Raw genomic sequence first — 26,617 nt, 5'->3', positions numbered from 1 at the left:
ACCCCTCTAAGACAACACTAGCCGCCCAGAGCGTAAAGTATTTAGGGTACCTGCTGGGGGAGGGGCATATCCGTCCACAAGACAGTAAGGTCAGGACCATTCAAGCCATTCCTTTTCCACAAACCCGTAAAGATCTCCGTGCTTTCCTGGGTATGTTGGGATATTACAGGAGGTTTATACCCAACTTCTCCCATACTGCAGCCCCCCTGACAGATCTACTGAAGAAAACAACGAAAACGGAAGAGATCCTTAAACAGCCAACCCCCTTGTTGCTACAGGCCTTTCATCTGCTCAAAAAGTCCTTAACATCGGAGCCAGTACTGATGAGTCCGGACTATACCCAGCCCTTTATATTGCAGACCGATGCGTCAGACCTGGGGTTGGGGGCGGTCCTGTCCCAAAAAGATGCAGATGGAGCTGAAAGACCTGTCCTTTATCTAAGTAGGAAGTTGTTCCCCCGAGAAACCAATTACTCAGTGGTTGAGAAAGAGGCACTCGCCATTAAATGGGCGATAGAAAGTCTCCGGTATTACCTGGAGGGGCGGGAGTTCATTCTGTACACGGATCACGCGCCTCTGGAATGGATGGCACGTAACCGTGGTAACAATGATCGAGTACTCAGGTGGTTCCTCTCACTCCAACCCTTTCGCTTTCGAACTCTACATCGAAAAGGGCTAGAGCAGGGTAACGCAGACTACCTCTCCCGGTATCCACCTTCCCCCTCCTGTACAAGAAACAATCCTAGGGAAAGGGGATGTGAAGGGGCGGACCTTACCCCCCGGGTACAACGCTCCCGTAGGACCGCCCATACGGGCGATAACACTAACCCAGAGCCAAAACCGGCTACACCTCTTTCTGTTTCCCTGCAGGCGCCAACAGCAACCCGGAGTACAGCGGACCGGAAGCGGCCTGGACTGACCCCGGAAGTACAACGGCCACTAAAGGACCGGAAGTGACCCCATCTGACCCCGGAAGTCTTTCCTCAGGAACCAGAGCGGATGGTAGAAAAGCCGGCGACACAGAGGAGGAGAGGTTCCCAGTGGTGGACTCGTGGCAGGAGTCGGCGAGACGCGACGGACCGGCAGCGACGACTGTAGCAGAGAGGACGAAGAGAGAGAAGAAGAGGAAGACGTTTGGTGCGAGGATTGGTGGCATCCTCAGGAGGTGGCTGGAAAGCGGCCGTAACTCGGATGAGAGTTACGGCGGGGCACGTGAGTAAACAGTTACCATTCTCCGTGTTTCCCCCTCCCGGTGTAATTAGTATAAATAGTGTAAATCTGGTACAGAAATTCACGCGCACCCCACTGTGTATTAAAAGCACCCCTGCACTGTATAGTACCTTCCACCCAACCCCCCCCCCCTCACTATTGACACTCTGTACCTCCACCCCGTCTCTTTAATTCCCCTCTTCCCCGACCTTCCCGTCCTCCCTCACGGTCTATTTCCACCCTTACACTCCTGGTGTCGGTGTCAACCTATTGAGTTCCGTGGCCGTTGGAACTAACTGCCCTGTGTCTCTTTCCTTTATCTCCGAGGGACACCCCAACTCCCGTCGCCAGGAAGGAGAACCCCAGCCGTGCAGTAGAAGACCTACCTGGACTCTCCTCACCGGACACCCTCACGCGGAAGCCCAACCCAGACACCGAGGATCGTACCTAATCACCGGGGCCAAGGACTTAACTTCTCTGTATATAAATAAAACCATTGCTAATCATAGCACACTATATCCGGCCTCCACGCCTGTTATTCCGGCCCGCACACCCCCACACCCCACAACGCACTTTTCCTGTTTGTGCCCAGCGCACCTTAAAACAGGTGCTCCGGGCACAAACAGGGAAAGTGTGCCCTATTACATGCAATCCACTGCCCCAAGTGCAGCCAAGAACTTGTTATTCCCTGGGTCTAGTGCATTCATGTGAAAAACTGAGTGGCTTCTTTGAAGCCGCTCCATGTTTTCACAGTGCAAGCGGCAACCAGCCTACACCTTCAAAGGGGATTAGAGATCACCTTGCAGGCGGGTGCAGTCAGTGACTGCACCCGCCTGTAGGGGGATGTCTGGGGGTCCATGGGACCACCTTTCCTCCCTCTTGAGGGCTACAATCAGGTTGGCTGTTTCAAGGTATGCCAGGCGTAAACAGGAAAAGTGCGCCCTTTACATAATAGAGCCTCTGTTTGGTAAATTCTAAATGAGACCCATGGGTTTTTTACCCCAACTACTCACTTGACTAGGTTATGTACTCTTGGGCAATAATCTTTTGAACTTATTCCTTTGTGTCCATGATTGGGAGCTTATTAACCTAAAAGCTGTTAGAAAGTTTGTGGTAAAAAACAAATAGACAAACTTGAACTTCCGATTACTTCGGGGGAACATGGATAGACAGTGTCCACTCTCATGGCACTCAATAGGCTTTGGAAAAAGCAGCACTACATTACAGTCTTGAGTCTCAAATGTTACCAAATCGTTTAATCCTGGGCAAATCATACTCTCTCGGTGCCTCTGTCCTCTGATCTAACAGTATGTGCTGGACCTGTGACAAAAAAGGCTTCCCTAACTTTTTTACCAAATTTCCAAAACTGTGTGTGACTTAAAGATACAGTGTGTGAATGAAGACAAAATTGGGCCAAAGATTGTGCATCTCCATTGATTTGCTTTAGGGAAAAGCAAGTGAGTATATGAATGTGCCATAGGAACAAACGAGAAATTAAAATGCTAATGTAAGTTGTAGTTCGACAATTGTATCAACCTGATTTGCAAAACTGAGGCAGTCCCAAGTGGGAGGCCTCATGCTATGAAATTTCACATAGGGAGCCTGATGCTGAACATAAGGTTGTTTCCCTTCTCATAGGGCACAGAAATGAATGCAACACTGCCAATCACCAAGCAGATTCAGATATCCATTGGGTAGTAAGCATGCAATTGTTACCTTTGGAAATAGGTAAAGTGCTTTATATGAACTGTCTCTCTCAATCAGGGCTAACTTTAGTGCTACCACACCTGGCCCGAGCTCGGGAGCTGTATTTTAAAATTATTTTGGGCACCCTGCAATATTCAGGCAATAATAAAAACATCATGATAACTCTGGTGATTAATGTACCTGCTGGAGAGAGATGGAGGTTTGTCTAGTCACAGTTTTGACTCACCCTAAAGTAGCACAACGGGTTAATGAGCCTGCTGCAAATATGTGTACAATGCAGATCACAGAATTGTACTTTATGTAAATAGCACAGTGGGTTATTGCTTTAGTCACAGAGATCCTTTGGTCACTTACAGTTCATAAGTTAAAGTCCTAGTGTAGCACAGTGAACTATTAACTGGGAACAAAGAGCTGCAGGCAGACTATAAGACATAGATTAGAAATGTATGTTTTTCCTCTGTCTTTAATTATCTCAAGGTTTATATAAGTGTGTTTGGATGGAAATAAATTATTATTGTAAAACCTATCCCAACCACTGTTACATTTTAAATCTTGAGTTTGTACTAATTCTGATGAAGCACTCTTAAAATATACTGCCTACCAGAATAGATGACATGTGACTCCTACACCGTGCAGTTCTTATTGTTTTTTGCAATATTTCTTATGTGTTGATTTACACACACGATTCATTGTCTGCATAATATTTATATGATGGTAAATTGTTCTGACACCCTATATTGGTATGACTACTGCTATAAAAGAAATTAAATACATGTTAGTTCAAGTTTCAAGTTTCAATACTTTATTCGACAGCATTGTCATAAAGCATTTTGTCCCTATTCTAAACAGAAATAAATACTATTCTAAGTTTAAGATCAATTTAAGATACACATTAAATACAAATTGCTGACGAATTCATTTCACTTAAAAGGAACTTCTATGGTTAAAAAAGGAATCAGGGTGTCTATGCCTGAAGCATTAAGAGTAAATCTAGTTAAAAATGACATACTAATCAACATTCATAATTATTTGCATTTTAAAGTGCGGGTGCGAATAATCCAGGCCCATCCCAGATATTTAGCTAGGGCAATCGGTAGATTGGGGGCACAATTTGATCTTAGTATTCTTAATGCTTCTAGGTATTTTCTTGTGCCCAAATTTTTGCACACTGATTTTAGCCATCTGCTTCTTGGGGCAGCATACAAGGGGCATACAAACAGAAAGTGGGAGATGTCCTCAACGCAAACCTTGCAATAACAACATATATTAGCATTACTTGGTGACCATTTTACAGTAAAAGCATTTAGGGGTAGAAAGTCAACTCTAAACTGGAAATACAGCTTTCTGTCCAAGGGTTTTGTGATCAGGTCCCAGTACTGTTCACAATTTGGAGTTAATTTGGACTCCAAATATTGGGCTGTCAGCATGGAGGGTTGATTAGCCATTAATACAGTTTGATGTACCATGTCCCAATATTTTTTTTTCAACAACACCTTGGGTGGAAAGGTAGAAGGGTCGGTAGTAGTCCATAGGTGGTCTAAATGTAGTTTTTGTAGCAAGTTCCTAATTTCTTTAAGCCAAGTTATTTTATGAAACCGATCAGAGCTAATAATGTCCATAAGGGTAGATGCATAATGGCCCAGTTCAGGTGTTGTCTTTATGCGCCTCCAGTATAAAAGTGGGCGCAATCGAGCCATATCCTCAATCTTTTTCCTTCCAAGATCGTATAGGAGAGAGAGCGATGGAGTGCTCTGCGGGACACCAACCAACCGGCGAAGGAATTTGTTCTCTGAAGTGGCCAAGACGCCCAGATTGGCGAAGCCCCAAAGCTCTGATCCATATAGACAGGCGCCCAGCACTTTCATACTATAAATCTCCATAGTAGGTTGGATGGGTTTCGTGAAAGAAGATTTATGTTTATGTGCTATGGCCCCGGCCAGCTGATGGAACTTTAAGACCACGGAGTCAATGTGTGATTTCCAATTCATGCTACCCTGCAATGAGATTCCAAGATATGTAAAAGCATTCACCTCTTCCAAAACGGACCCATTAAAATTAATTTTGCCCTTGAATTTCTTAGCGGGATTCAAGTTCATAAACTTGGTCTTTGTGGTGTTTAGTTCCAAGCCATGAATCCGACAGAAATCTCCAAATGCATCAATTGTCTTTTGTAATCCGCTATTGGTACGCGAGACCAGCAGAGTGTCATCAACAAGCATTAATACTGGGACCCGCTCCCCATCTAGCGTAGGGGCATCAGTTGGTGATTTCTTTAGATGGTCTACTACACCGTTGATATAGAGGGAGAATAAGGCAGGGGCCAGGACGCATCCTTGCTCACCCCACGCTCCACGGGGAAGGAATCGGTGACGTCTCCCTGTGCACCCCACCTAATTCTGGCGTAGTTGTTTTCGTGCATGCGCACTAACAAAGTCAGTAGTTCGGGGCTAATTCCAAGCTCGCTAAGAACAATCCATAGTTTTTGACGAGGTACTAAGTGAAACGCTGACTTTAAATCAACAAAAACGGCATATAATGGCCCATTTGTCAAGGTTACGTTTTTCCAGTATAGGGTCAAGAAGTGGAATACCTGATCGACCGAGCTGGTTAGGGGGCGGAAGCCAGCTTGATACCGGGAAAGGATATCCTTATCATCTATCCAGGCTTGTATTTTATTTTGTATCATTCTACCCATCAGTGTTTGTGCTGAGTCGATAAGGCTGATGGGCCTATAATTACTAGGTAAAGCCTTTTCCCCCTTTTTAAAAACTGGAATGATCTCCGCGCCCTTCCATGAGGCTGGTATCTCAGCTCCTTGAGCAATAGAATTTGCGAGCCAGGCAAAATATTGACACCAGTTTGCCCGGTCAGATAGAAATACATCTGCCGGTATTCCATCAATACCTGGAGCCCTACCTCTTGTCACCCCATCTAATGCTACCTTTACATCCCCACATGAGAATACATCATAACTATAAAACCTATATAACCTTCTTTAGAAAGAACCCCTGTATGTTAAGGAAGAATTTGGGATGTGACTCTTCAATTAATCTATTAAAATTAGGTTCATTACAGAGGTCCTGCAGTCTACTAATCTCACTTGCGACTGACTCCAATAGACCCTGCATTTCCCCTGGCTTATCCATCAGGGTTGCCCATTTTACGTGACGATGGTTATTAGATGAAATGATGTCTAGTGGCATAACGCCCCTTTCAGCGTTTGGCAATGTTACTCCTTGGTCCAGTTTGAAGAGCAGGCACAACGGATTGTGGTCACTCTCCAATCTTGGTGTCACTTTCATATCTATCACACTATGCCATTCTCTGACATCTACAAGGATATAATCTATCCGACTAGTTGCCCTTGTGTTGTCAAAGGTATGAGCACCCTGGAGGTCGGAGGAGGTACGGCCATTTGTTGCCCTCAGTCCCCTAGCCAAACACAAGCTCTTTATGTGTACTGCCACTTCAGACCATTTCTTTGCCATGGGTAAATCTAGTTGAGGGACTCCCCATTTAGTGTCTTCCTCTAGGGATATTTCATTATCCTCTTGTCCTAGAGGCTCAAATGTTGTATTCATGTCACCCCCCACTAAAATGGTAATATACATTGGAAGATTCTCTAGATCATTATCTAGTGCAGTTACCACCTCTAAAGCTTTGCCCCCTATTGTTCCCCTGACGTAAATGTTATAGAGGGCCATCTCATGGCCATCAGCCCAGGTTGTCACAATTGGGAGTAAGTCACAGCTGATAGCGGGTTTTGCTCTAATTTTACATTGGAGTGATTGGCGTACCCATGTAATTAGTCCCCCTGAGGGCCGTCCTTTTGGATTTTTTTTCGCGGGGACAAAGAAATTTAAAAAACCCTGACGGTGGACTGGGTTCACTGCCCATGTTTCCTGGAACATAATTACATCATGGCTGTCAACAAATTCGACCCATTCTGGGGACTCAAGTTTGTGGGAAATTCCCGCCAAATTCCAGGATAAGATTTTAAGACCTTCCTTCGGCGGGCTAGGCCTCCCATTCAATGGTGGAACATTTTGGGCCAACGGGGGTTGAGCCAGAGAGGATGGGAGGCTAGTTGCCCTGTTTTTTTCAGTGAGGTGGGGGATGGGAGTCAAATTCCCATTAGTACAAGATGGAACCCCAGTGCGACAGGATGTCCTCCTTTCACTAGTGTTAATAACAACAACCTTTTTAACAATACCAATTCCCCTCTCTTGTGACTCAGCTGTGTTACCCTTATCTATAATCATCCTCCCTTTCAGTCAATCACATTCATTGAGATCCGGAAGGGCAGAGTATCTATTTTCTATCGTTATGCCCCAATTACTTCTTACACCAGGGGGTTTGCTTTTTCTTACCACAGAATTCCATTTTGTTCAGAGCACTGTGGGATTTAATATATTCCCTTTCTTTGCATAGAAAAAGTCTAGCGTTAGAGGAACGATCTCTGTGGATCTGCGCTGGGGAGGGTATATATTTGCTAGGATGTTTGGCAGCACTTCAGGATCAGAGTGTAACACCACACAATCCCCTCTAAATTTCTTGCTGCCACCCCCTATCCATTCTACTCTTCTAGCCTTCACAACTTCATATGCCAACTGGTCCATTCCCCCCGGAGAAAAAGCCATGTTCCTTGATAGCCAGTGTAATGATTTATTTATTAGGGAAGAAGGGTTCTCTACTTGCCCAGATTCTAAACGGGGGACGTTTGCTAAGACCAATACCAAGGGAGATGACTCTACGATTAATTCTACTGGGCCCTTCTCTATGTTTGAGTCTATCAGCCTGTCCCTTTGCATAGGCCCTTCCAAGTTTCCGTTGTTATTATCCTGTCCCCTGGAGCCTCCCCCCCCCCCGAAATCATTGGACAACATAGGAATAAGGGGGGTTATTTTCCAAGGGTTCTAACCTGGGGGATGTCTGAGTATTCTTTGACTCGACTCTGAGTGTTTCCTGAGTAGCAATTTTTGCTGTCTCATCTAGTGTTTTTTGCAAAAGTCCCCCCAGCCTATTCACCTCTTCAGTGAGGTGATCTATTTTGTTTAGGAGGGGTTTAGTTATGGTCTTAATTTTATTATCTAGGGCGTTTAGTAATTTCTTAAATTGGTCTTCGTCCAAAAGTAACTTCCCCCCAGTAGGACCCCTTATATCTTCTCCAGTATTTTTCGGTGGGGATGTATCTGGGCGTTTTTTACCAGAACGAAGCCCGCCCCTTTTTGTGAGATTCTTTTCTCCCCCCCCCTTAGCTGCTCTAGGGGCTGGAACCGGTGCTGGGGGCTCCTCTTCTAGCAGTACTATATCTTCATCAGGTATGCTCTCAATGACTGAGTCGGCAATAGCTACTAATAGCTGGGTTAAAGGGTTATTCTCAGGTTGCTGGAAGACCTCATTGCTAATGTCCAAGGCAGGTGTGTCAAGGGACGAATTATCAAGTGCTGGCACAACAGGGGAGAGACTCAGTCCCAGTGAGGATCTCCTATCACTGTTTATTTTTGCGACAACTTGTACCATATAATTGTCAATGGTGTTGACAGCTTGTGTCGATTTTGACTTTGACATGTTATAAGGCTGTAATGCGGGGTGCCCCGGGGTTGTAGCATGCAGCGCAGATACACAGGATGACTTTACTACAGTGACAGAGAAGGGTATTAGCAATGAACACTCACAGATGATGAACCGGTCAGCGTTCCAGGCCCTGTCCCTGTCTCTTCCTGCCGATGAGGGCTGTAGAGGGCCCGCCCTTTGCCCGGGCTTCGCCCGGCGTCCCGCGAGTCGGCCCCTCACCGGATTTTGTAGGTGGAAGGGCAGCTGTGGGCGGGGCTCGCAGGGGGCGCTGACCGGATGTTGCTTGGTCACGCAGGGACTCCTGGGAGAGTGGGTCCCTGCCGCGCAACTCCCCTGCAGCCTCTCAGCGCCTCGGCGGACCTGGTGCATGGTGAAAACAGCGTCGCTGGGCAGACCTCACACGCAGCGGCTCCCGCGAAGCGGGAGCGGCAAGAGGTAACTTCTCGGCAGGTACTGTTGAGATAGAGGCGTCCACACTATCCTCACGGCGTCTCAGCGTCCCAGGGAGATTAGAAGGGTCACCTCTAAAATATATGTTAGAGAAGGGCTATGGTGAGCTGAGGGTACCTTTGGAGGGTGATAGCGAGGAAATAGAAGGAGGTCATTGGCGTCACCGACAAAGATTGTTGCACTGGGCACGACCAGACCTAAAGCTGGCCCTGGACTCACTACCCAACCTCCCACCGCGCAATTCTGATCAGGTGGCAACTAGGATTGCCACCTGACTAATTTGTTACTCTCCTAGGCGTATGTTTATGTCCAGGCCTGTACGAAAAATGAGAAAAGGAGGGCAATCCAGTATTTTCTCCCTCTGAAACAGATCTAAAACAACAAACATAAAGAAATCAAGTTAAAAGTATTTAAGAGTTGGCCCAACCATTCCAGCTTGATAATTTGAGCAAGTAGATGGATGACCGCATGTTACAAAATGGTCCTAGCACTTTTACATGATTTATTTTTCAGCCACCAGCTCCTGGCTGTAGCTAATAGCAAAAGAAATCAAATGCCCGGTATTTTCTTCTAAGAAACGTGGCAATCCTACAACACACAAGGGTGAGCATTTCCACCCAGTTATGCTGTAGCACGCTCTAACAATTTTAGGACAGGATCAATAAAAACGACCTATACAAACAAGCATTTGCAAAAGCCAATAGATCTCACCTATGACAGAGCTATTAACTTTGTCAATGTTTTTTGTCATGTTGTACAGTAGGATGGCTGTAAGCAAAAAATTGTTAGGCAACATGGGTGGATGGGTGTGGAGGGTATGAGTAAGGGACAGCATGGGAAACCAGAGGATGAGAAGGAAGGCGTTGAGAACAAGCCCATCGACAATGGAGGGTGGTGCAAGATAGGTGGTGGGGCAAACAACTACAGATAAAAACAAAGGGAGAGAGAGGGTGTATTGCGTAAAGCAACACAGATGAGGGAGGGGAACATAGAGGGGGACAAGTACTCAAGGGAATAAGCTGAAAAAGAGGCTCTCTGGTAAATTGTAAAAAGTAGTGTCTAAACAAATATGCACTGGATGGACAAAAGTAATGCATCCATTCTCCAGGGTAGGGACAAGCATACAAAGAGGAAGAAATCTGTTAATTTTTCAACTTATCAGTAAAAGCTTAAAATGGTAAACACGAGAAGAAATGGGGTGTCAGCAGCCATAGTGCAAGGAAGGAAATGAGCCCCCTAGCCTCTGCTTAAACTGTGAAATACAGCAAATTTTAGGTTTCAGTGGGCTCCTCGAGCCTATGGAACCTGGTTCCACTTCTCCTGGTGAAGCAATGGAGGCTACACCTGGGGAAAGCATTTTGCAAGTGTTCTAGAGCTGCCATACTGGTCCTTGAAAGATCATGAAAGTAAACAAAGACCTAAATGTTTTGTTAAAAATAAATACAGACCATTTTATAAAGAGGTCTATTTAAATATCACAGCCAGGCTTTTGAAGAATGTTAAAGCCTGAGCAAATGACTAGTGCTTTTCTTTGGTGAGGGTGGCACCCATAGTTGAACAAAGCATAATCTGAACATGCTGCTACAACAACAAAAATGAAAAGAGCACTTAAAATTCACCAAATTGCAATGTATTGCCCCAACCCCCAGACATGAGCCAATTCTTTAAGTGAATAATCAATTAGATAAACAAATAAGAGTGAGTGCTTGTGCGTGCATGTATGCTAGTTTGAGTGTGTGTCTGCAAGGTGAACAGCCAGAGCACGTTGGATGCGGCGGGGGAAGAGGAAGCTTACCTTCTAGGTCTGGGAAGCTTCTGTTGCCTTAGAAACTAGTAGTTGTGGGGGCATGGCTTGGACGACAGAGCTAATGGCTGCCTGAGTACGTCGCTCCGTCGGATCGAGGAAGAAGAACACCGATCCCTAGAGATCTACGAGCAGGAAAGGTGCACTTAATGTAATTTTGTGTGTCGGAACTATATCTTCTACTGCGGGCGCCAGCACAAGGAACTCCGAGGCCAGAGAAGGGAGGAAAATCATGAGAAGCCCGGAGTGAAAAGCCTGTGAAGCACAAACAAAATGGCGACCCGGGGACCATAAAAACAAAAGTGAAACTGAAAACTGAAATGTAGAAGAAAAGCATCTGTAAACAGCACCAGTAAGCCAGGAAACCGGACAGTGCACCTGAAGAAACGGACGAGGGAGATGAGCGGGTACTTGGAGGCACACAACACCACCTTTGGCCGGCCCTAACAAGAAGGAAGTGCACACGGGAACTTCTGCACTCTGAACAGTAAAATCACCGAGAGCGCGAGCATGACTGTAGGCTCTAACTAGAGTGTCGATTAAGGCACCAACAGGAGAGAGCGCCCGCATAACGGGAGCACCGGTGTCGGGGGCTCTGGCTCTGGCGGGTCTTTCAGTGGAGCGAAAAAACCTCCACCCACTGCCGAGCTCCGCAGCATGAAATCCCCCAAAATGGCGACATAGAGACCAGCGCGCCAGACATCACACACTTGCAAGCGAGGGGTATCTCCTGTGACACGCCCTAATTACTGGCACGGCCTAATTACCGGCAAGACAGCGATAGGTGTCTATACTCTGCGTGGTGATTAAGGCAGTAAAGGGAGAGAGCAACCGCGCAACGGGGGCACCGGTGTCAGGGGTCCTGGTGAATCTTTCAGTGAAACAAAAGAGAAACGTCCATTCACTGCCGAGCTCTGCAGCAAGAGATCCCCCAAAATGGCGACATAGAGGCCAGCCGGCCAGACAGCACGCACCAGTCCAAGCAAGGGGTATCTCCGGTGCCACGTGGGAGGAGCGTGCAGCATAGTAGCAGTGATGACATCGGCAATGTCCGGCTACCTCTGACTCCAACATGATCTCTATCCAGAGCACGCAACAGAGAGATCTGCAGCACGGCTACAGAATGCTATCACCGGCAACGGACGAGAGGGGGTTGCGAGGCCAAAATCTGTGGGGGCCAGGAGCAGACAATTGCAGGAACAGATAGCTGGGATAAAGAAGAGAACCAAGTCAAAAGCAAACCCGCAGCGACTGTCCAAATGGCGATTGCCACGCAAAGGTAGGAAAAGAACCCAGACCCCTATCGCGCTAGACCCCCCAACATAAAGAGAACGCTGCCCAGATTCAGCGGAGTAGCGCCCACAACCAACCAAATGACGCTGCAATTAAACCTACGGAGAAGGCCGGCTGTAGAGAACTAAGGGTACCACTCAGTGTGCTTCTTTAAAAAAAAAAACAGTAATAGAGAGTGAACACCCGGTAATAGCAGGAGAGAAGAGTTTTCTCCCACACCTGGCTGACCGGAAGTGGAGTGGCACCATTAGTGGCCCAATAGAGAGCCAACAGGGTGTACCAACAGTGTACTAACAAAGAAGGAGGCACCGGCGGGCAGAACAAGCGTTGGGGATGACACTATACACACATAATACAGGCCACCCCGGACTAACACAAGCCCCAGTGCCAAACGCAAGAGACCCTAGAAAGGGATGCAGCAGAGCAACGCTACACTGGCAAATGAGCACTGGAAGGCACCCTCCCAAGCACATACGGCCGCAGAATGCTGCGCACGTTCTGGATAGGATAGGAAAAGAGGTGCAGACTGATACCTGGGCAGCCCCACCACACAAGTCCACCAGAACCTACAGGGGGCATCAAAGTGAACCCACAGGAAGCTACAGGAAGTTACCAAGCAAAAGCGGGCCACGGGAGACCAGTAGATAGATAGCAACAATGCCATTGAGAATAGAGGCAACAAGAGCAACAAGCACACCAAGAAACAGTGTAATACCAGAGTAATACCAAGAGAACCCACGTGACACAAACATGGCGGAGAGAGCATTGAGGCTACAACAACAGCTAATACATAACAAGGGAGAACCAACGATAACTGACTCCCCATTCAAACAGAAGCCAGACATCAACAGCACCCTAGATATGATACTAAAGAAATTTTCAGAAGTCCACGACTTGGCTAAAACAACAAAGCACATCACAGACGCGATCCAGCTCAAGATCGCAGCAGTCAGAGCCAACCTAAATACAGTTAATAACAGACTCGCTGCAGCAGAACTAAGAATCAGTGATGTAGAAGATAATACCCCCAGCTCCAATCAGGAGATGAAGGCATTAACAAAAATTACCTTGTCACTCCAGAAACAGACAGCGGAGCTTGAAGATCGGTATCGACGGGGGAACATTCGAATACTTGGGCTCCTGGAGGGCTCAGAAGACCCAGCAGGCTCTTGCATAGCCTTTCTCGAGGACTTGATCCCCAAACTTACAAATCTAAAATTTGACCGCCAATTTGAGCTAGACAGGGCGCACAGAGTCCTCACCTTTAAATCTACAACAAGGAAAGCAGCCCGGCCTATCATTTGCAAGCCTCTGAGATCACAGCGCACGGAGGACATCTTTAACTTTGCACCAGATCACCTGGAAAGGACATAAGATAATTTTTACGCAGGACTACTCTAAGCCCACGGTTGATACTAGAAAGGGGTTCTGTCCTACGCGATAAGCTCAGGAGCAAAAACATACAGATCTCATTTGTTGCCCCTGCCAAATTCAGGATAATCGACACCGGAAGACACCGCCACTTCAACGACCCTAAGGAGCTGGCTGCATACCTGGACAAACCAACATCTCAGGAAATGGAGACGTCACAAGCCAGGTCCAGCAAAAGTAGAGCTTCACCGGATGCGGTCACTGATTGAACACAACTCACTTACAGGGCCAGGTTTCTGTATCTGCCTTTCTTGTTGTTTTGGAAAGAGCCAATAAGCACACCTACCTCACTAGCTATCCCAGTGTGCTCTATAGTGCAAGATGGGAATTGCAACCACTATCTACCTCAGTAAGCTACACATTTCTACCTCAATGGATTTATCAAGCTCCATCCGCAGGCCAAACAGACACCCGACGCCGCCGGCGCAATGACATGAGATGCCTATGCTCAACCTAAGAGACATAACCTCGTATCCTTTATAGATGCTGATTTGGTTTATGCGCTCTTGACGATACGTTGTTTTGGGATATATCAAGGGAGGGCCTATAGGCACAGAGATGATACATAGCTAGTAGGATCTCTTTGGGACTACAGCGATATAAGCTACACAACAGTTAATCTCCGAGAGACAGGACGACGATCCTGTCATCGCAGGTCCGACATGCGGGTTTTGCTGTAGGGGGAGGGGCGGGAGGGATGGGAGAGGGGTGAGGGGGGGTTGCTCAGTTCTTTGCTTTCTATTTTCTCTATCTTCCTTACCATTTTCACCTCTTTTTTTCTCTGCAAACTGTATCTGGCATTCCTTGCTAGTCAACATATTTGGGAGACCTGGCATATATGCATACCCGGAGACGGCACTTACATTACTTGATGAACACCTGGAGGCTATAGACGTACTGTACCATGGGAGGAAGGAGGTAGAACAAATAGTGCCGCCTCTCAACTCCAAATTGAGAGATAACAAATTTGAGAATTGGGTATATAGAACGGAGGCTCCCGCCACACTACACCTAGATGATGGCCCACAATAACAAACTCAACCTGGCAACGGTCCTCAACATAGTGTCCCTCAATGTCAAAGGTCTTAACCACCCTATTAAGCGCCGGAAGATCATAGATTACCGAGCTAAAACTAAAGGTGATATAATCCTACTACAAGAGACCAAACTATCCATGGAGGATGCCAAACTAGTGAGAGGTAACTGGATTTCACAGTTGGCTTGCTCACCCGCCGACAAAAAGAAGCAAGGAGTTATGACACTGATATCCAAAAGAGCCAACATAACACTAGACTCACAGTCCCACAATAGTGAGGGTAGACTTCTAGTGACACATTTGAGAAGGGGGAGGAGCTAATCCACATAGCAAACATATACATCCCCAACACGGATGACCCATCCTTCTGGTCTGAGGTGTCACGCGGGCTAGATAGCTTCCCCCAAAACAACCTCATGGTGGTGGCAGTGGATTTTAACATCCTATTGGACCACATAACGGATAGACAATCCTCCTGTCTATCACCCCATGAACTTGCATGCTGCACTCCAAAATATCTGCTCCAAATTTAACCTTAAGGACGCATGGTGCCTCCAGCACCTGGACACTCGGGACTACACATTCTACTCTAACCCACACAATTCTTACTCCAGGATAGATTATATACTAATCTCTGGGTCTCACACACATCTAATCGAACACTCAGACATAGCTCCAAGACTAGTGTCAGACCACTCATGTATTAGCCTAAAACTGAGCGGGTGTCACAACGAAGCCGTCCCCCGAAGGTGGTGTTTTAACAGCGATATACTATCAGACCCCGTGAACAAAAAGAAGATTGAGGAGGCCATACCAGACTACCTCAAATACAACGGCTCCCCGGGGACTAGCACCAACACACTCTGGGATGCCCTGAAGGTGACCGTCAGAGGCACAATAATTGAAATTAAGTAAAAAATAAACAAAAGTACAAACCTGGACTAGCACAGCTTGACCAGGAGATCAAAAGATTAGAAATGGCCATGCAAGATAGCGAGCTCCTAGCAAAACTAACACATAAAAGTAAGAATACAACAAAATTCTGAGTCTGAGTGAGAGAGCGGGACTGTGGATTAATAAACACAAAGCCCTTAACCTATGCAGAGCCAATAAAGCAGGGTAAATGCTTGCCTCCTACCGAAAACACAAACACAACCAGTTTCCCGTCTCATCCATCACAGACTCGAACAACAAAACCCACACAAGACACAAATGCATCCTCAAGACCTTTCAGGAGTTCTATCAAGAACTTTGCAAAAACGATTAGAGCCCTAACTTAGAGGAATGTACAAAATACCTCAATAGACTCGGGTTACCACAGCTAAGCACTAAAGATACACTTAGGTTAGGTCAGGAAATTAACTATACCGAAATTGAAATGGTGGTCAACTCATTGAAAGAAAATAAAGACCCGGGTCGGACGTGTTTACATCCGCTTTCTACAAGACCTTCTTAAATCAGTTGAAACCAACCATGAAACAGGTCTTTAACCACTCTGCATCTAAAGGGGCAGTGTCATAATCCATGTCAGAAGCTAACATACTAGTCATTCCAAAGGTGGGTAAAGATCATCGGTCACTAAAAAACTTCAGACCCACATCGCTTATTAACGTGGACTGCAAAATATATGCTAAGATACTGGCAGTCAGACTCAATTCTGCTCTTCCCAAACTAATAAACAACTCCCAGGTTGGATTCCTACGTACTCGAATGTCTAATGACAACACCCGACTTCTCTTGCACATATTGGAGCATGTGGACACTAAATCAGAACCAGCTGTAGCTGTCACCTTAGATGCCGAGAAGGCCTTTGATAGTCTCCTGGGCTTTCCTGGAACGCTGCATACAATCGTTCAATTTAGGGGAGGGATATATACAGATGGTTATGACCCTGTATGGGGAACCATCAGCCCGTTTTGTCGTTAATGGGTCACTCCCTGAACCCTTTACATTGCAACAAGGTACTAGACTGGGTTGCCCACTGTCCCCTTCTTTATTCTTACTGGCACTGGAACCCCTTATCCAGGTTATCAAGTTAAACAGGAACATAAAGGGGGTCGATATCAAAGGCATTGAAATAAAACTAGCCGCCTATGCGGACGACATACTAGTAGTAACGTAACGGCCAAAGACTTCAAAGACTTCAATCGAGGCCCTGATGGATACGATAGCCGAATACTCCTGGCTTTTACCGTATAAGCTAATCAAAGTCGAGCTTAGCCTGGCAAGCAGGGTTTATCAAATACCTAAGTATAAATTTTGGTAGTGACCTAATGGACACACTACAGCACAATGAGAAACTGCTACTAGAAAAGATTAGGAAACTTCTGGCTTCCTGGACTCCAAAATTCATAGCGTGTTGGGGCAGAATTGAAACTATTAAAATGATGATCACCCCAATGGTTAACTATTTGATCAGTAAGCTCCCACTCCTCCTCACGGATGAGTTCCACCGCAAAGTCGATATTCTGATCTCCAAATTCCTTTGGCGAGGGAAGAAAGCACGGATAAGCATCAAAAAATTAAGACTGGATAAAAATGATGGGGGGGTAAATCTAGCCGACTTCAGAATATTCCAGTTAGCTTTCCTGGCAGATAGTTCTATGTATCATGTGGACTTGAGAGACTCGTTCCACCTCAACATTAACCACTACAGGAATCTTCAAAATATTATGAAGTTGAGTTTAGCTTAGTTTTTAACAACTTGGCTGATTTGTTAAATTTGTACACAGGTATGCTATTTATTCAGTCACTAAATTAATCATGATATATTGAACTTTGCAAATTTGTAATTCTCTCAACAGATCGCTGCAAGTTCAAACGACATCTGTATAAAGACACAAACCCTGGAAGCGGGATATCTGTATCTTTCTCTGTGCAAGTCAAAGGCAAAATGTATCATATGTACTGCACAAAAGATAAATCTATTCAATTCAGGGTAAGACCACAAACGTTGACTGTTTTTCCTGGTGTCTACCTTTCAGAATGTTACCTGGATGTGCTTGTTCTGCATAAACTTTTCAGTGTAACTCCTCCAAATATGTGGAAAGCCTGGCAGTACTCAGTAAAAGAGAAATACCAATGTTATGATCACACAAAAAGTGAACCTGTGTTGTGGTACATAGCAGCTATTGTGTCTTTTCTATGTTCATTGACGAATGATAATTGTAAATAGTTTATATATGATCAACCTGAGTGACCAATTTTTTTGACAACATTTTATTATCCCTCTGCACTCTCTCCGCTGCCCCCACACTGCTACCTTTACTACCAACCGATACATCTCCTTGCGCACTTTGCCCTTTTTAGGCCGAGCCCGACTCAGCACGCATACGCTGCTCTGCGAGACTTGTTGTAGTGGAGTATGGAACAGAAGCCCCACCCACTCTCTGCCCATATTGGTCATTGGCTTGTGTCATTGTCCTTCGTAAATGCTGGCTTCTGATTTGTATATAGGCTTGTTAGTCCCTCTTTAGTACTGCCTTGTCTTCATCTGCAACCTCTCATGGTAACTGGCCCTTTTACTTCGGTTGTCACACAGTACATGTTCTTAAGTCTGTAAGCACTATTTTCTTTATTGAGTTTCGCTTACAGCAGGCACTATCTGCTTTGCTTATGTTCAGCGCGCTGGTTGTATGGCACCAGTATGGAAGCTGAAATGCACTTTTAAAACAAAGGTGTTTTCACGAAATGGCAGTAGTACACCAGTTTATTTCCCGAAAATCATTTTCACGATGTGCAATAAAGTACCCTTCTAAATGAGTGTGAATGCCATGAATACGCGTTCTGTAATTCCGAAAACCAACAACGCGATATATTCAAATTGCCCAATAAGGTTCTACCAAGCAATATGCTGGAAAAGTAAAACTTTGCTTACTTTTGCAAGAGGTTGAACGGTCCAAATATGCAGAGGCTGGGCTTCACACTTTGCGCTTTGCTGCTCAGTGCAACGTGTATCTCGTTCCCCGCGGTTCCTTTTAGTCGTTCGGCAGGAGGACGCAGTGCCTACATACGCCTAACGAAAATATAATCGGCGCATGTTCTGATACGTTTGCTGTGATTGTGACAACCACTCATCTACTTCTGTATGTCCAGTACATACTTTCTGTAAGAAAACTGAAGTATTCCAATAACTGCTGGCATGGCTTTAAATGTGCCGGGTCTTGCCATTGCTGAGCACCAGCATTTTTTAAAAGGGGGCTTCCAAGTGGGTCTCTACCTGGCTCTGTTTTGTGTCCTGGCACAGGCGGACCATTTTTTTCCGGACTGCAGTGACAGCAGGCATCGATGAGCGCATGCTCACACAGCTCACTTGTCACTAGTGGAGAAGTTACAGCATGACGTCATGCCAGGTAAGCATTGTAGAGGAAGGTAAATCCTTTAAAGAGTCATTTTCTCTCTGGATTTTCCTTCTCTTTTTGAAACGCAGGAGCAGCAACATCGTTGTGGTGTCACCACTGCTTTGAGTGGAAGCGTTTTCAATATTACATGCAACAAGCCATAGTTGCTGCTTATTTATCGTATGCAACTAACAACCACTGACAAAGCCAATAGTCCTGACTTCTTGTAGGTATGATGTTATTTGTTGTGTCATATATTTGGATGCAATGACAGAAACAGCAAAATACAAGTCAAGCGGCACACTATGCTAGGTCCCAGATTTTTAGCTTACTATTTTTAGCCACGCCCTTAATTACATCGGCCATGCCCCTATGAGACACCCCCCAGTTGTTTTCATCCCAGATGAAAGTCCTGACTGCTGATGGTTCATTGACAGCTTGATCTTCTTTGGTCTGTAAAGCATCCCCTGTGAATCGTGATTCAGAATGAGCTTATGTTCCAAATCCTTGTGTACACACAACCAAAAAGAAGCATGTCTTTCATTAAGGCACAGCACTGAAATGAATTTAGCAACTCACATCCTGCGGTAGTCGCATACAACATACAGGGCAGCAGGCACAATATACAGCATGTTCTGAGTTTGTCTGCTGCAAAGCTTATCTAAAACCTGATTTTATCTTCAAATGATCCGGATTGTAGCCCAAGGTGTGAATGTATAGTGTGCAATTGTAGTGCTTGTAATGTGACACAATAGGACACACCTAAACCCTGCACTCCTGAGAGGAGGCAAATGAACTACTGTACCTTAAAATAACACACGTAAAACAGCACTCCCAAAAAAAGACGAGTCGATAAAACAAGGCCCCACACTCTCTTAAGGCAAGGCAAGAAAACAGATTCAGGTGCATTTAAAGTGACACACACACATGTTTATTAAATAAATATTTTGAAAAGTAAGGCAAAATATATTGGTTAATGCAGACTCCCAAATATAAAGTAACTTAAGCACAAAACCAGAATAACCAGTATCATATAAACATGTAGCAGAGAGCAAAGAAACTTAGAAAAATATACAAAAAGTAAGTAACACTTTACGCATCGTTAACTCAACATCCTTGCCAACTCAAGCTGGGGAGGAAGTTGACAGCTGGCCTTGGACTATCAATCGGGACTCAAACCAGATTCTTTTTGTGGCATTGTGTCTACTCCACAAATTAGCTCCATTCCACCTGTCAACATTCTCCGGCTTTAATAATTTTTACTCAACATGAGGCGACGGTTCTAGAAACCTCGCCCCCTTTCTTATGTTACGAAAAACCAAGCTGACCTTACTGGTCTGTGTCAAGGTCAAGATAGAAGCTGGCCAGGCCCATGTAGTTTGACTCTGCGACAGAGATGTAAATTCCACTCATTCCGCTGGCAACAACAATCTCTGCCCTGAAAGGTACCCTGCATGCATCCCACACAACATGTTCCAGTTCGCTTTGATCGGTGAGGAGCGAAAACAAGTGAAGAGCGAAAACATCCCCTCCACACTTTGCAGCCACGTGCGAGCACAGACAATCTGAAAGAGACATGTTAGTGATAGATTCCTTACCTTAGAATATCCCCAGGCGTCAGACAAGATCCGGAAACTTTTGCGTAGCAGTACCTTTGCGCGTCGGTAGGCGTGGTCTGCGGCTCCGCATCCGTCGTCTGCATCGTGGGCACCGTGATGGCATCGTCGGAGTACTTAGACGCCGCCTCCGCGTGCTGACGTCAGTTCTTCTTTTTTCCGCGCCAGCCAGCGCAGATCTGGAAAAAGCTGTAACCCAGTCAATTTTTGAGTAACTTTTTTTAGATCATTTTTGATCCTTCTCGAAGTCTTGCGACTCCGATCGGTGCCGTAGGGATGCCTGGCTTCAAGCATTGTGACGATTGCGACCGCACCATGTCGGTCACGGATCCTCACCGCCTGTGCCTGACCTGTCTAGGTGTCGACCACTATGACTAGGCCTGCCCCGACTGTCGGGCCCTCTCGAGGAAAGCCAGGCGGGAGCGGTCCTGCAGGCGGCTCGAACTTCGGCAGTCGGCCCCGCGCCGAGCGAGATCCCGGTCCCACGGGAGGTCAAGGGACAGGTCGCGGGGACGGAGCCGTCACAGCTCCGTGAGTCGGCACCACTCCTCCGGGTCCAAGTCGTCAGGTAAGAAGCACAAGAAGTCGAAGAGACATCATCGCTCTTCTGACTCCCCTCGACGCTCGCGCGATGCGGCCGGGGGTTCGGGTGGAACCGCCCACGCGGCTCATTCGGAGTCGCGGGCGTCTCGTCCCGCCCCACACCCTCCGGTCCCTGGGCAGGACGCGACGCCGGAGTAGATTGAGCGCTTCCTCATGGCCATGAGGTCCCTTTCTCCTCCGACGGGCTCCGCGGCGCCTTCGGGCCCAGCGGACCCATCTAGGGGCCCTAGCGGGTCGGGGGGTTCGACCCCGACACCGTCGGGGGCTTAGGCCTGACGCCGCCGGCACCGCAGGGCCCCACGATCCTGACACCGCCGGTGCCTTCGGGCCCGGCGCCGCCGGGTACAGCGGCTCCGGCGCCGCCGGCGCCGCGGGACGCTGCTGGGCCCTCCTCGGGCTCTGGATCCTCACCGGTGGACCTTACGACCCCCCCGGCGTCGGTCCATCAGGTGTCACCTCCGGCACCGTCCTCGGGCGGCGCCGTCCCCGATACCTCCTTTGCTCCGGTTCCGACGCAGCGGCGCCGCTCTCTACGCCGCTTGGAGATTTCCACTTCTATGAACCGGCCTCATTCAATTACAACCCTGAGTCTCAGGAGATGGGTGAAGAGGAGGATTGGGAGGGGTCTGAGGACCCTCTGACCAAGGAGTGTCAGTCTCATGAGGACTGGGCAGGAGACCTTGGGGAGGCCAGTGGCCTGGACACCTCTCCGGACACTGAGTTTGTCTCTCCTCCTACCGTGGCTTCGGAGGAGGGGACTACCTATGGTGTGGTGTTGACGAGGGCTGCCAGGGCCTTGGGCCTTGAGCTCCCCGTCGCGGCCGTGAGGACTAACCTCCTCACAGAGGTCCTTAAACCGCAGTCATGCTCGGCTGAGCCTCTGCTGCCCTTTAATGAGGCCTTGACCGACGTTCTTTTGGGCACTTGGTCCAGGCCCGCTACGGGTTCGCCCGTAGATAGGAACGTGGCCAGACGCCCCCGCCCGGCTCCGGGCGACCCATGTTTCCTGTCCTCCCACCCCACCCCCGAGAGTCTGGTTATCCAGGCCTCTAATTCCCAGACCGCATTCCCGACGGCCCCACCGGACAGGGAATCCAGGAGGTATGAGAATTATGGTAAGAAGATATTCTCCTCCCTTAGTTTGGGACTGCGGTCTTCCAACACCGCATGCCTCTTGGGCCGCTACACCCACTCTCTGTGGGAGACGGTGGCGGAGGTGCTGCCAGAGTGCCCGTTGGAGGTACGGGCCAAACTCGGCCAAGCCCTTGTGGAGGGCCGGGATGCAGCCAAATATTCGATCAGGTGTGGGCTGGATACCACCGACTCGCTAGGCAGAGCGATGGCTACGACAGTGGCGGTGAGACCCGCCAATTTTTTGGCAGATGTCCAGAACACTCTGATGGACATGCCGTTCGATGGCCGTCGCCTCTTTGGCGACAAGGCTGGCCACGCGCTTGAGCGCTTTAAGGACTCCAGGGCTACGGCCAAGTCCTTGGGCCTCTCGGCCCCGCGCCAGCAAACGGGTGCCTTTCGCTCCTTTCGTGGCCAGGGAAGGGGCGTCCCCACACGTGCCGCCAGCCACTCGCCGCAGACTAACATCCAGCGCAGTGGCGGTCGTGGAAACCGCCGTGGTGGCGGTCGGGGAAACAGGTGAGGTCAGTCCACACCTTCCCCCGCAGCATCCGCCTCTAAACCATGTGACACCAGTGGGAGGCAGAGTTCGCCATCGCCACTCTCACTGGCGCACTGTCACTTTGGACAGGTGGGTGCTGCAGATCGTCCGGAGGGGCTACTCCCTCCCCTTCGAGACGACTCCTCAAGCCATGCCACCGCAACACCACCGCGTATCGGGGGATCACTTGCGGCTCCTGCAGGAGGAAGTTTTCGGCCCTCTTGGCCAAGGGGGCCATCGAGCGCGTTCCTGGGCCAGAAGTAGGACGCGGTTGCTACTCCCACTACTTTCTGGTACCCAAGAAGGGCAAAGGGGGCCTACGCTCTATCTTGGATCTGAGGAACGTCACCGGCTTCCTCCGGAAGGAGAAGTTCAAAATGCTGACTCTGGCTCAGGTCTTAGCTGCACTAGACCCAGGAGCCTGGATGGTAGCGTTGGACTTGCTGGACGCGTATTTCCACATCCCGGTCCTGCCGGCCCATCGGCGTTCCCTGCGGTTCATGGTAGGCCACAAGCACTTTCAGTTTACCGTGCTCCCCTTCGGCCTTACCAGCGCCCCACGGGTGTTCACGAAGGTGATGGCGGTGGTCGCAGCTCATCTGCGCAGGTTAGGGGTCTCAGTCTTCCCCTACCTCGACGACTGGTTGTTGAAGGCGGGCTCACCCGAGACGGTCGTCCGCCACCTCCAGACTACGGCGGATCTCCTGCACCAGCTGGGGTTCTCCATCAATGTGCCGAAGTCACACCTGTGTCCCTCTCAGAAGCTCCTTTTCATCGGAGCGGTTCTCGACCCGGCGCAGTTTCGGGTTTACCCGCCCGAACAGCGGGTTCGGGATATACAGGCTCTGATTCCAATCTTCAGGCCTTTATCCCGGGTTTCGGTCAGGTTGACGCTGCGGCTTCTGGGGCTGATGGCCTCCTGCATCCTTCTGGTGCATCAGGCCAGGTGGCAAATGCGGGCTCTGCAGTGGGACCTAAAGTTTCAGTGGGCCGAGCATCAGGGCACCTGTCCGACCATGTCCTGATCTCGGAGGGCACTGCGAGACAGCTGCAGTGGTGGCTCACGGACCGCGATTGGGTCAAAGGCAGATCCCTCTCCCTTCCCCAACCGGAGCACGTAGTTGTGATGGACGCATCCCTCCAGGGCTGGGGAGGCCACATGGGAGAGGCGGAGATCAGAGGCCTCTGGTCTCCGGCGGAGTACCGGCTCCTTATCAACCTTTTGGAGCTGCGGGCGATTCGTCTAGCACTGAAGGCATTCCTCGCGTCTGTCCGAGGGAGTGCAGTGCAGGTGTTCACGGACAACACCACCGCCATGTGGTACTGCGACAAAGAAGGCGGGGTGGGGTCGTGGACCCTTTGCCTGGAGGCTCTGCGCCTCTGGCAATGGCTGGAACATCAGGGCAGGACTCTGATGGTTCAACACCTGGCAGGTTCTCTGAACGCCAGGGCGGACGAACTCAGCCGCCGGTGCATGATGGATCATGAATGGCATCTGAACTCGGACCTGGCGCAAGGTCTCTTTCTGCAGTGGGGAGAGCCTTGGTTAGATCTATTCGCCACCGAAGAGAACGCGCAATGTCATTAGTTCTGCGCGTTGGAATATCCAAGGCGGCACTCGCTCGGAGACGCTTTTTGTCGCGAGTGGAGTTGCAGTCTGTTGTACGCCTTTCCGCCTATACCACTTCTGCCCAGAGTGCTGGAGAAGATCAAGCGCGACTGGGCACAAGTCATCCTTGTGGCTCCGGACTGGGCACGAAGGTACTGGTATCCCGAGCTACTCAGTATGTCAGTCGATCTCCCGGTTCGTCTGCCTCTTCAGGAGGACCTTCTGTCACAGCAGCAGGGGACGGTCCTCCACCCGAACCTGTCCAGTCTCCACCTCCATGCTTGGCGATTGAGCGGCCACAGTTGAGGCCATTTGACTTGCCTCCTGAAGTCTGTAACGTCATTCTTGCAGCCAGGCGTCCCTCCACGGAGTTGGTATACGCCTGCAGGTGGAACAGATTTGTGGCATGGTGCACAGCAAAGGCTGTGGATCCCCTTAATGCCCCTCTTTCTGAGGTTCTCCTCTTTCTTCTTTCTCTTGCCCAGCAGGGCTCTGCTCTGGGCACTATCAAGGGCTATCTTTCAGCCTTTCTGAGGCTGCCTGATCAACCTTCTTTGTTCAAGTCCCCTATCGTTAATCGATTCCTGAAGGGCATCACACTCCTGTTCCCTTCGTGATGCCTCAGTGGGACTTGAACCTGGTTCTCACATTTCTGATGTGCGCTCCCTTTGAGCCACTTCACAACTGTCCTCTTCACCTTCTCTCTTTGAAGACTGCCTTCCTGGTAGCTTTCACCTCTGCCAGGAGAGTGAGTGAGCTCCAGGCTCTATCTTGTAAACCTCCTTTCCTTTCAGTCCATCCGGACAAGGTTGTGTTACGGACAAGGTCCTCCTTCCTACCCAAGGTAGTCACGGCCTTCCATATTGGGCAATCTATCACCTTGCCCACCTTCTTTCCGCCTCCGCATCCCTCGCGAGAGGAAGAGAGGCTCCACCGTCTGGACCCAAAACGTGCGCTCTCATTTTATTTGAATCGCACACAACAGTTCCGGGTGGATGACCAACTCTTTGTTGAGTACGTGGGCGCTAAGAAAGGGAAAGCGGTGCACAAGCAGACCATCTCCCAGTGGATCATCTTGTGTATCCAGGCGTGTTACTCCTTGGCTAAGAAGGAACCCCCTGTTGGGCTGAGGGCTCATTCCACTCGAGCCACAGCCACTACAACTGCCTTGGGCCGAGGTGTGCCCTTGCAGGACATTTGCCAGGCGGCTCCGTGGGCCTCGCTGCACACGTTTGCAAGACATTATTGCCTGGACAGTCAAGTCCGGAGGGAAGGCTACTTTGGCCGTTCCGTCCTCCAGGACTTTCTGGTGTGATTATTGGTTCGCAGACCCACCACCACGGGCTTGGTATTGCTGGGGTATCTATTCTAAGGTAAGGAATCTATCACTAACGTGTCTCTTTCAGATGCACAAGTTACTACTTGTGTAACGATATATCTGTAAGAGACATTAGTTAGTGATAGATTCCTTACCGACCCACCCATCCTCCCCGTTCTGTGAACCGATATCTAGGGTTAAGGTCATCCCCTTTCAGGGCCCTAGTTTCATGGCATCAGTGTTGGTTTTTGGCATGGCTCTGCGCTTCTGGCGCGGAAAAGCTGTGTCTAAGAACTGACGTCAGCACGCGGAGGCGGCGTCATCACGGCGCCCACGACGCCGACGACTGACGCGGAGCTGCAGACGACGCCTACCGACGCGCAAGGGTACTGCTACGCAAAAGTTTCTGGATCCAGTCTGACGCCTGGGGATATTCTAAGGTAAGGAATCTATCACTAACTAATGTCTCTAACAGATATATCGTTACACAAGTAGTAACTTGTGCATTGAGTCTCTTACACAAGATGGAGTCAGCACAGAAAATGGAGTCAATTATGCCAAATGGAGCCAATGGTCAATATATCATTCTTAATATCACTACAGCACTCAGTGGCGGCTCCTCTATGGGGGCGTTTGGGCACCGCCCCCCTGCTTTCTCGCCGTGCGAAAAGGCAGAAACAAATGGTAGTTATTACCGTAATAACTACCATTTGTTTCTGCCTTCTCGCACGGCGACAAAGCAGAAGTTTCTGGTTGAGAGTGGGCGGTGTTACTCGAGGGCAGGGGGGAACGGCTGCCCAGACAGTATTAACAACAGTGGGCAAGCCACTCCCACCTGCCCTCGAGTAACACCGCCCACTCTCCCTGTTCTCTCTGTATGCTGCAGCATACAGAGAGAAAATGACGCGGGTGGGGCAGTGGCCGCACCAATCAACAACTCAGCGGTGGAGGGG

At 48.6% G+C, this 26,617-nt stretch overlaps 1 protein-coding gene across 4 annotated transcripts in view; it reads left to right on the top strand.

Moving 5' to 3' along the window:
* The window catches only part of IL18 (interleukin 18), a 220,186-nt gene that overhangs the window by 178,783 nt on the left and 14,786 nt on the right, over nt 1-26,617 (top strand). For all 4 annotated transcript variants that reach the window (XR_015308470.1, XR_015308469.1, XM_086956980.1 and 1 more), the window contains one exon: nt 17,311-17,444. Coding sequence is in view for 2 of the 4 variants with exons in the window: in XM_086956980.1 (XP_086813106.1) it covers nt 17,311-17,444 (134 nt within the window). In the remaining 2 variants the exon portion in view is untranslated. The remainder of the gene's footprint in view (nt 1-17,310; nt 17,445-26,617) is intronic.

This window comes from Lissotriton vulgaris, chromosome 2_1 (genome assembly GCF_964263255.1).
Source record: "Lissotriton vulgaris chromosome 2_1, aLisVul1.2, whole genome shotgun sequence".
In the NCBI taxonomy this organism is placed as follows: domain Eukaryota; kingdom Metazoa; phylum Chordata; class Amphibia; order Caudata; family Salamandridae; genus Lissotriton; species Lissotriton vulgaris.
Note: the sequence above shows the minus strand (reverse complement) of the source record. Positions and strands in the feature narration are given on the sequence as shown.